Source organism: Haemorhous mexicanus, chromosome 15 (assembly GCF_027477595.1).
Source record: "Haemorhous mexicanus isolate bHaeMex1 chromosome 15, bHaeMex1.pri, whole genome shotgun sequence".
Classification (NCBI taxonomy): Eukaryota; Metazoa; Chordata; class Aves; order Passeriformes; family Fringillidae; genus Haemorhous; species Haemorhous mexicanus.
The window spans coordinates 6,489,463-6,499,409 of record NC_082355.1 but is presented as its reverse complement, the minus strand read 5'-3'; the positions used below and the strand labels follow the sequence as shown (position 1 = coordinate 6,499,409).

The 9,947-nt window shown below is 56.0% G+C and overlaps 1 protein-coding gene across 1 annotated transcript; it reads left to right on the top strand.

The window, feature by feature from the left end:
• Nucleotides 1–4,548: 4,548 nt before the first annotated feature.
• On the top strand, nt 4,549–9,454 carry GM2A (ganglioside GM2 activator). Its single transcript, XM_059860041.1, has 4 exons — nt 4,549–4,830; nt 6,608–6,760; nt 7,606–7,788; nt 7,902–9,454. The coding sequence occupies exons 1-4, from the start codon at nt 4,714–4,716 to the stop codon at nt 8,055–8,057; spliced, it is 609 nt and encodes a 202-aa protein (XP_059716024.1). The 5' UTR covers nt 4,549–4,713; the 3' UTR covers nt 8,058–9,454.
• Nucleotides 9,455–9,947: the final 493 nt, after the last annotated feature.

The window sequence follows — 9,947 nt, the reverse complement described above, 5'->3', positions numbered from 1 at the left end:
CGGCCGCAGCCTGCCCGCCCCCGGGGCTGGCCCTGGGCCCCCTCCACCCCGGGGTGTCCCCGCCCTGGGCCGGGGTGCTTCGGGAATGCTCGGTCCCACGGGCCCCCTGCACTGAGGATGCTCCGTTGTGGGTGTGGGGTAAGGAGAGCCGGACCCCTGCACTGGAGTTGTCCTCTCCTGGGAGGGGAAAAGGGGAACAGGAGCCCTGCACCAGGGCTAGGGTAGGAGCAGGACCAGCTGCTCAGGGTGTGCTGAACCCACCCCAGCCCCCTTAGGAGTAGGGATGAGAGTGAGAAAGCAGAATCCCTCTGGCTTTTGCCATTACCCCATTAAATTTCAGCTTGTGTGGCGGTACTTGTGAAAAAGTGGTGGGTTTGGGGTGTTATTCTTGGCAGGAGCTCTGCTTGGGGGGTCGTTGTGCTGGCTGGAAGGGGCTTTAGGTGTCTTCCATATTGTCTGAGGGACTGCATCCTGTCAACTCTTCCCTTGAGCATCCCAAACATCCCAAATGCTGGGCCTGGAGCCAGGGTGCCCTTTTCCAGCAGGAAATCCTCACTTTGGAAGTGAGTCCTGAACACGTAGGGAAACACATGGATTTGAAAGTGTCCCATCTAAAAAATAATGTGAGGAAAAGTAGGTTTTTCCAATTGTTTTGATTTTGACGATATTTTTAAAATGCTTTTTTAAAATTATATTTTTATACATTCCTGAATGACCACACATTTTGACCTGAAAACCCACTGGTGCTACCCAGAACTACTGAAATTGGAGTGTTTGAACCTGGTCACAAGGCTGTGCCTGTATGGAAACATTGCAAGTTTTTTGTCAACAAGTTTCTATTCTGACATTTTCCAAATATCCCCTGGGAGAAGTCCAAGCGGCCTGCGGCTCTGGGGATGCCAACACCTTGGCATTTTGCCTGGGCGGCGAGGGAATAGAGGTGCCTGGTCGTCCTGTCACGTTCAATTTGGAGGTGTTTTTCTTGCCCTGGTAACCCTGGCACAGGAGGAAATTGTGAAATACCACTTGGATGGGGAGGGTGGGGAAGGTGAGGGGCAGGCCTACGCTGCCCCAAGTCTCCAGGGGACTGGTGGGACCAGTTGCCTGTGTTCTCTTGGGTGGGTGCTGTGTATTCACCTGAGTGAAATTTTGTGAGTCACAGAAGCTTCTGGCATCTGCTCCCACTGCTCAGAAACCACCAAGAGCTCTCAGTTCTTATCTCTTCCAGCACTTCAGAGTGGGGCAAGTCTCCTTCCCTGCATGAGAGTACTTATTTGGGCTGAGTAGATCCTTTGTGGGATAAAAGTGCAAGGTGCTGGTCTCCACCTCTCCAGGGTTAATTAAAAATCCTGGTCCAGACTTCAGAGACTGAAGGCCTACACGGGCAAGCACAAAGCACATGCAGATTTCCAGGCTGTATTTGCATCGCTGGGGCCGTGGCTGGAAAGAGAAGCAACTGTGTGGGCAGCTGGTGGGGAGTCTGTCCAGCTGCCATCACGTCTTGCTGGTGCACAAAGGTCCAGTAGTTTGCACATGTGCTTGTGGAAATTTCAGCTTTTAACTGTGGTGTGCTGAGGGGGTGCTTGGGGACGCACCTGTGCCACAAAGTGGGACTCCAGGTAGGATTTCTCTTGACAACTGTGGAGAAAAAACTGTTTGGTCACATCAGGCTAAGGCATTGAGCCAGCAGAGCTCAGCTTGGGGATGGGCCTGTGCAGCAAGGCCAGCTCCAGCACCCCCATCCCCAGCCTCTGCTGCAGGCTCTGCTGTGACAGCCCTGTGCTTCTAGAGATCGCTGCCTTTTGGAGACACAGCTGCCCAGACCATGTTACATCATTCCTTCAGCCTGTGGGTGCACTTGTGAGACTGCCTGCCAAAAGCCCCGCCTGTGATACCCCGAACCTTTCTTACTCTAGCTTGATTTTAGCAATTCCTCAGTTTCTCCAGTCTTTCCTGTGGAAACTGCATGGGATGTGCCAGCCAGACTGGTCTTTCATCTCAGCTCTGCTTTATTCTCCTCTGCCCCAATACACTGAAAACTTGCTCCCTTTTCAGGGCAGCACTTCAACGGCCAGAAACTGCTCTGTTCAGCTGCTTTTGAGCAAAGCAGAGGCTTCATAGGAGTAACCAGAGCACTCCAGGGATCTGGGGAGCACAAGGGCCTGGAGGCTGCATGAGGCAGCCTGGAGAAAAAGGGGACTGTGGGAGTGAGGGAATCTCTAGCCAGGCAAAGACAGGAAAGCAGAGGTGGTGTAGTGCCCCCACCTGAGGCAGCTTCAGCTTGTTTTGAAGTTTGCTCTAATGTCTTTTTTTGGTGTTATCTTGATCTCTCCCCAGGAATGACAGCAGCTGGAGACATCTTCAGGGCTTTGTCTGGAAAAGTGAGACTAGGAGGCTTTATCACATGCTCGGCTGAATTGCCGTAAATGGGATAACAGCTGGAAAGTCGAGTTAATTTGTACCAATGGTCATTTAAAGTCTTTGGCAAAGCTGATGGATAAGAAAAGCATTTGTGCAAACTGTTTAAGTGTCTCTTGTGGCTCTCTCTCTGGTTCCAGGTGGTAAGGACTGGGCACAACAGGATGGGTACAAGGCAGTGTCAGTGCCAGCCTGCCATGGTCTGTTTGCAGAGTGGTTCTGTGAGTGCAGATGGGGTCATTATTATTTTTTTTTTCTTGTTTGTACATCTTATTTTAAGAAGTCTGGTCTGGAAAAATAAAAAAAAAGAGAGGTGGAGGATATTTTGCTGGAAGGTTTTTGGGTGATGAGCTGGCATGTGGTGATGCCTGATCGGTCCTGGTAGAGCTGCAGCCCAAGCAGTAAACAGAGAGTGGTCATGGTTACACTCTGCTCATCATTTGCAATCTGCTTGCTTTTGTAAATGAGAGGTAATGAAGTTCTGGCTGCTTTTCTTCAATGCAAATCTGAGGTGTTTAGCCAGGTCTGACTTGCACTCAATTTTGCATGGGTGAGATAGCTGAAAAAAACGATTTGAATCTGAGAAGTTCTCACATGTGTTGGAGCCCAAAAAAGTCACAGGCTCTTTTAGTGGGTATTTAGGTCACATATGATTCTGCCTTGAGGTAGTGAAACGATTTCAAGTCATTCCTGTCCCTGCCTGTGCTTTTCCAAGCAAAAAGATGTGGGTTAACCTGTTCTCGAAGTCTTTTATTCTCTTTTCCCCCCCATGGCAAAATGAAGTGGGAAAGGATGGGAATAGGGAAGTGAAACCTTCACTCACAATGGCTGTGAGAAGCAGAAAAGCATGCGATGCCAGGGGCTCGAGGTGAGGGGCTCTGCTCCCCTCCCAGCCCCAAACACAATGCTCCTTCTGTGCCCGTGACTCTCCCCATGTATCCCTATCCTTATCCCTGTCCTCCGGCTGCTCCAGGGCCTCAAAGTGAAAGCTAATCCCAGGGGATAACTTTCCGCTCCGTTCCCGGCTGGGAGGAACGGGCTATTTATTCCTCACCCTTAAGCCTCGGCAGTGGATCAGCGGCGCAGTTGTCGCTGCCGGCTCGGGGTGGGCAGCAGCATCCACCGCGTCCCCTGCCTGCTCCCACGCCCTGCCTGCACGTTGCCGCCCGGCCTCGCTGCTAAATAAGGACGAAAGGCTAAAAATAGAGCTGAGACGGGGGTTTGGACAAGCCAGGCAACCCTTCCCAGGGCTGGGAGCAATATGGGGAGGCCAAGCAGTGTCCGTGTGCAAGGGAGAGCAGAGCTGACTGTGGGGAAGGGTTTCACAAGTGGCTCCTGACTGTGCTGGGGCAGTGGGGAAGGTGTGAGACCTGCCACACTTGTTCATGTGTGCTCAGCTGGCTCAGTCCGCTCTGCAGGATAAAAGCATCTGTCCACCAAAATATATGGGGAAATCCATGCTATAATGCCACTCCTGATGGAGGGGTACCCGTGTGACCATTCCAGCATGATGGAGGTGCCTAGGGCAGCTCTGTCTGGAAAACGATCCGCAAACAGGGGGTAGGAATGGAAGAGGGGATGATAAATCCAGCATTTTACATAGATGGTTGGTAGGGTTACTGTGGCAAACTGCCCAGTCAGGGGCTACCCAATGCCAGTGTCCCCTCCCCCCTCCTCATACACATCGGGTTTGAGGGTCTCAAATATCTGAAATATCTCAAATATCTCTGCTCTTCAGCTGCCACCTGCACTGTGCCGAGCGCGGGGGGAGCGTGGGGGTCCCGGGTACTGACCAGAGGGTACCGACGCTCGCACAGCCGGGGCACCCCCGAGTGGGATGTGAGGAGAGCCGCAGCCCTGGGTGGAGAGTGAGTGGTGGGGAGATGGTCCTGCCTCCCCCATCGCAGCGGGGTGTTGTGTGTGCCCCGGGGTGGTGGGTCCAGCTCCCGCCCCCCTGCTCCAAGTGCCGGCTCTGGGAGCTTGGGAAAGCGGCGCTTCCCGTCCCAGCATCCCTGCGAGTCCAGTCCTGCGCTTAGCAGCGAAACCGGGGAAGGGAAGGAAAAAAAAAAAAAGAAAGCAAGAGGGGAAGGGAAAATGTGAGCGTCCTCGGGGGAGGGAGGGGAATCGGGCGGTGGGCCGGGCTCCGAGAGAGGGCTCGTCCCCTCTTCTCGGGGCTTCATAGATCGGCCGCTGCCAGCCCGGTCCCGCCGAGGTCCCTGCCCTCTGCTCGCCTCCCCACCGCTCGGAGTGGCTCCCCGGACGCATCCCGGACTGTTCCCGGCACATTCCCGGAGGATGCTGTGCGCGGGGCTGGCGCTGGCTCTGTGCGCGCTGCAGCTCGTCCCGGCCGCGCTCGCCGGGCCGCAGCCGCAGCTGCTGGTGGAGCGCAGCGGGGCCCGGCGGCTCAGCAAGGTGAGCGGGGACCCCGCAGCTCGCACCCCGCAGCTCTCGGGCTGCCGGGGGGACTCGGGGGGCGGAGAGGGGGAAGACTCCGTCATCCCGCTGGGATTGCAGGAGACCAGGAGCTTTTCCTACCCCGTCAGGGTGGAAGATCGCTGGTGGGAGCATGTTTGTGGTTGGGCAAGGGAGTGGGGTCCATGGACTCCTGGAGTCCCGCAGCCCCCCGTGCTGGGGAGCACTGCTGGAGGTTGGCGGTAGCTCGGAGCAGGAAGGATCCAGTGTTTACAAACACTTCTCAACGCAGAAACCCAGCGGCCTCGTCCTTCGGCTGATCGTATCCCGGCTCTCATTTTGCTGCTCCATGAGTCTTTTCCAGCCCAGGTTCTTCTTCCCTATTCCCACGGAGTTCTGGGGCGGGCTCATTACCACGCGCTGATTAAGACACAGCCGATTACCACGTGTAACTCTCACGCGGTGTTAAGGGAAATATCGCAATTTATTTTCCAGGAGTCCTGCGCTTGCCCGAGAGAAGGGGGAACTGGTTGGGAAGGCTGCAGGGGGCTCGGCGGGCAGCATTCTGCAGCCACACACTGATGCTCAGCTCGCTGGAACCTCTTTGCCTCTAGACTCTCGGGCTGGGGGCTCCCAGTTCTTGCTCAGTGTAGGGGGTGCAGCCTACCCTTGTCCCGGCTTGTCCTGAGCCCTGTGTCCTGCCCTGGGCTGCTCCCGGCGGGCGAGCGGGATGTGGGATGGGCTGCTCGGCTGCGTGGGCTGCGCTGTGCCCGCTGGGGCTGCCGTGTGGCACCAGGCAATACAGCCTCCACCGGTTCTGCGGCTGCGAGCAGGCAGGGAGAGCCCCACGTCATGCTGTGGGGACACGGGATGCTCCGGCCAAACCTGCTCGGGAGGGAGCTGGGGCTGGTCTCTGCCATTTGCCTCTGGCAGGCTTAGAGGTGGCTGTTGCAGACAAGTGCTGCTAGCCTTCCACCTTTGAATCGGAGTGTCTTTACTGGTGGTTGCTGGAGAGATTGGTGTGACTTGTAGGAAACAGGGGAGATGTCCTAGCATGACTCTTAACTCAGACAGGACACATAAGTAATGTCCCTCATTCAGGTGACCTCTCCTTACATGTGGATATTCATTATCCCATAGGGCAGTGCTTCTTCCCTGGCTCATTTTTTCTCTGGATCAGGATTTGTACTCATTTGTAGCTCAGGACCAGGCCCCTGGGGTGTATCAGGCAGAGGATGAGCCCAGACACTCATCTGGTGCCCGAGTGTGATTCCTGCTCCTATGTGGAACTAGGTGGCTGGAGGTGGTGGATGAGGGCTCACAAAGCTGGTCCTGGATGAGGTGGGAGGCTGTGCCAACCCCACAGCCCCTCCAGGGGTGCCCCTAGACCCTTGCCCAGCATCTCACTGGACAGTGCAGACACCACCTGGTCCCAGCTTGCTTTGACCCGTCCTCACATACCTTGCTTGGTGCTGTTGGCATGAAGGATGCACCTCAGGTGTTGGGAGGCAGAGCTGAGGCAAGTTTGGAAATTGCAGCCTGGTAATCCTCTTTGGGTGTAAAGTACATGCAGAGGCACACAGACAGAGGGTTCTGCAATGTCGTCAGTCTTGGAGAGCTGGGAGTTCAAGAACTGGCACTTGAAGGGGCTGAAGGTCATTTCTGTTTGTGAGCAGATGTTTGGCAGGGGTCAGAGGTGCAACTCTGGATAAACCTCCTGCAAACACAAGGCAGGGCTTGCCCTGCCTCTAACTCCTCCTGTCCCTCGGTGCTGCAGGTTGGTGGTTTTGCCTGGGAGAACTGTGGTGACAAGAGGGACCCCGTGGTGCTGCAGAGTCTCTCTGTGGCACCCGACCCCATCAGCATCCCGGGGAGCCTGCGTGTCAGCGCAGCTGTCAAGAGTGGCAAGACCATGGGCTCCCCTCTGAAGGTAAGTGCCAGATGTGCCTCTGTGTGGTGAGGGAGGGCAGAGCTTCCTCAAACCACTGACAGCTGGGAAATACCTGTCATGGGTACAGGAATGAGCAGCCCTTGGGGAGGGAGGTGCAGAGAGGTGCAGGGCTGAGCACACTGGGCTCTGTAAGCCAGAACAGGGCAGTGGGCATGGGGAGACCTGTGGTGGGAGCAGACAGTTCAGTAGGAGCCTCCCAGCCTTGTCCCTAGGACAGAAACCACCTGAGTCGTTTCATGTCCTGGGGATGTATTGGCTCCAGGAGGGAAGTGAAATCCAAGTGCTGTGGTTGTTTCTGGAGGTCACTTCTGCACTTGTTTTTCAGCAGCCAACCCAGCTGCTCCCTCCAAGGACATGCCACAGCACTGCTCTGGGAGCCTTGGGCCATGCCAGCTGCCCTGCAATACTTTTTGGGAAGTTTTTTGGAATGAGACAGAACATGTCTCTTGTCCAGTGTGCATGGGCTGTCTTGAGCAATGCTATGGTGCCTGTTTGGGCCTGGGACTGTGGGGTGAGTGCTGGGGGAGTGAGGAGCCAGAGCTGCAGGATGGGAGCACCCTGGGAGTTTTGGGACAGGCAGAAGAGAGGGAAGCAGGTGGGGATGTGAGGTGTTGGCTGGTGTTAGCTTAAGGGGTCAAGCTGAGGTTGGAGGAACAGAAGCGGCAGGTTGAGAGGAACTGAAAGCCAGGGGGGGAGACAGGAGGGGGGTTTGGTGACCTCATGGACATCCCAAAGATTGCATGATCAGGAGCTGAGGGAGTTGGCTGGTGAGGAGCTGTGGGTGCCCCTGCTGGTTGTGCTGGTGCTGAACACCTTCCCTCCAGGCAGCACTGGTGGTAGAGAAGGCACTGGGTGACCTCTGGATCCAGCTGCCCTGCATTGACCAGCTGGGCAGCTGCACCTACAACGATGTCTGCAGCATTCTGGATGAGCTCATCCCACCTGGCACGCCCTGCCCGGAGCCCCTGCTGACCTATGGCATCCCCTGCCACTGCCCCTTCAAAGCGGTACGGCCGCGCCCCACACTGACGCTGGCACTGCCAGTGGCTACCACTGTGCCCTCTGGTGCTGGGCTGGCCTTTTGGTTGACCTCTTGCCTGTCTGTCCCCTCTCTCCATAGGGCTCCTACTCTCTGCCAGCCAGCGATTTTGATGTGCCCGATGTGGAACTCCCTTCCTGGATGACCAACGGCAACTACCGGGTCCGGGTGGTGGTCAGCAATGGCGGGGAGGAGCTCAGCTGTGTCAAACTGGCCTTCTCCCTGCACTCCCACTGAGGGGTGGGACACCGTCCCTCATATCCCCTCCAGCTTGGTTCCCTGTCCCATCCCATCCTGTCCCAACCCATCCCTGTGAGATCCATCCCTCCTGCTGTCAGGAGGAGGCAGCCCCTGTCCCCCTCCAGTGCCTCCTCCCCTGCTACACCCAGAGAGGCCCCTTTGGCTGTTCTGCTGTCCCCAAACCCATCACCAGGGTTCTCCTGCCTGGACAGGGTGGCCTTGGAGCCTAACTCCAGCATGACCTGGGGTTGTTATTTTCTTTTTTTTTTTTTTTTTAATTTCTTTTTTTGGTTTTTTTTTTCTCTTTTCTTAATCCTATTAGGGCAATTTTAGACAAAAACATTCCAGGGAAAAGCAGTATTTCTTGGAGCAGTCTGTGGGGATGAGGGAGTGTTTGGGAATGCTGTGGGGATGAGGGAGTGTTTGGGAATGCTGGGGCAGGCTAGAGGGATGCAGCACTAGTTGCAGAGGGTGTCCCTGCTTCCCACCATCTCTGGCCAGAGCATGGGGCTGTTTTGCAGAAGTGTCCCCAAGGTGGCTGCAGGAGACCTGTCCCCACACAGCAGCTTTGAACCTGCTGTTGCTGCATCCCTGTCCTGCATGGGGAACCAGCTTGGTGGCACAAGGCCCCTGTGAATGCACCTCCCCATGTCCCTCCTGTGGCAAACAGGAACACATGAGGATGGAAACCACCCAAGCCCCACATAGACATTCCCGCTTAGGGGGGACCAAGAGGCTGGTGACACTCCCAGCAGCAGAAGAGGTTGCTGGTTGATGGCTGTGCTCACTCCAGAGGGGTACACAAGGCTGTGATGCGCTGTGCAGCACAGCCTGGCTAAGGACCAGTCACATTCATCTCATTTTTCCTCTGGGAGTGAGCTGAGGCAGGATGCTGCACTGGGACTTTCCTTCCCCTGTGCTGGCAGAGGCACCCAAGCACAGCAGCATCCTGAACATGGGATAACTGGGAGATGACCATGAAGACCACCAGCCTAGATCCTATTTGGGGGTGTCCTGGCTGTGGGTGGGGACTGTCGTGCACAGGCAGTTTTCTTCTTGCTGCAGCTTTGGGCAGGGTGTGAGCCTGTCATCACTCCCCCGTGCCAGGTGCCACCAGCCACCCACATCCCTTGCTGTCCCTGCCTGCTTGTGTTTTGTAGCCCCTTGATAGGGTTGGTCTTCTACAAGCACTTTATACGCCTTAACTGCTGTGGGTGTTCCTCCACCACGCAGATGTGCTCCCACTGCCTTTCTGTGCCCTCCACTCGCTTTGTTTCACCCTGTGGCTTTGCCTGGAGAAGCACTAACCCTCTGCCCCTGCTCCCTTCAGTACCAGGGCAGCAACCTCCTTTTGGGCAGGTTCTGCAGGTTCTTAATAAATCTTTTTACCAGGACATGGAGCTGGGGCCTCTTGTTGCTGGGCGTGACCTGGAGGTGACATTTATTTCGCTGGGAAGAGTGTGGATGTGGGTATGAGCTGGGGAAGTGGAGGTGGTGTGGTGGGGGCAGCAGTGGAGGATGCTGTGGCCAGTGGAGCTGAGCAGCCCCGAGGCCAGTTCCTGTGTGAGGAGCAGGGACCTGCAAGTGCTGCTTTGTGATGTGGGGACACAGGGACACAGCCATGGCCCAGGGGGCCACAGCTCATGCTGGGGGGCTTTGAGGGTGTCACTCATCCAGGTGACCTTCTATAACCCTGACACCTGCATGGCTTTGTAGGCCTTGTCCCAAGGCAAGGGGGATCACAGAAGCACAGAATCAATGAGCTTGAAGAAGATCTCTGAGATCATGACCTCACTCTGTGAGTCCAACCCGTGACTGAGCACCAACCTGTCCCCTTCACCATGGTGCTGAGTGCCATGTCCTGTCTTTCCTTAAACACCTGCAGGG

What these genes read in the sequence shown, in the direction of transcription:
- GM2A (XM_059860041.1), top strand. Translation starts at nt 4,714, where the DNA reads ATGCTGTGCGCGGGGCTGGCGCTGGCTCTGTGCGCGCTGCAGCTCGTC. An exon ending in CCATGGGCTCCCCTCTGAAG is followed by an intron (nt 6,761 to 7,605) that starts GTAAGTGCCAGA and finishes CCTTCCCTCCAG; the next exon opens with GCAGCACTGGTGGTAGAGAA. An exon ending in GCCACTGCCCCTTCAAAGCG is followed by an intron (nt 7,789 to 7,901) that starts GTACGGCCGCGC and finishes CTCTCTCCATAG; the next exon opens with GGCTCCTACTCTCTGCCAGC.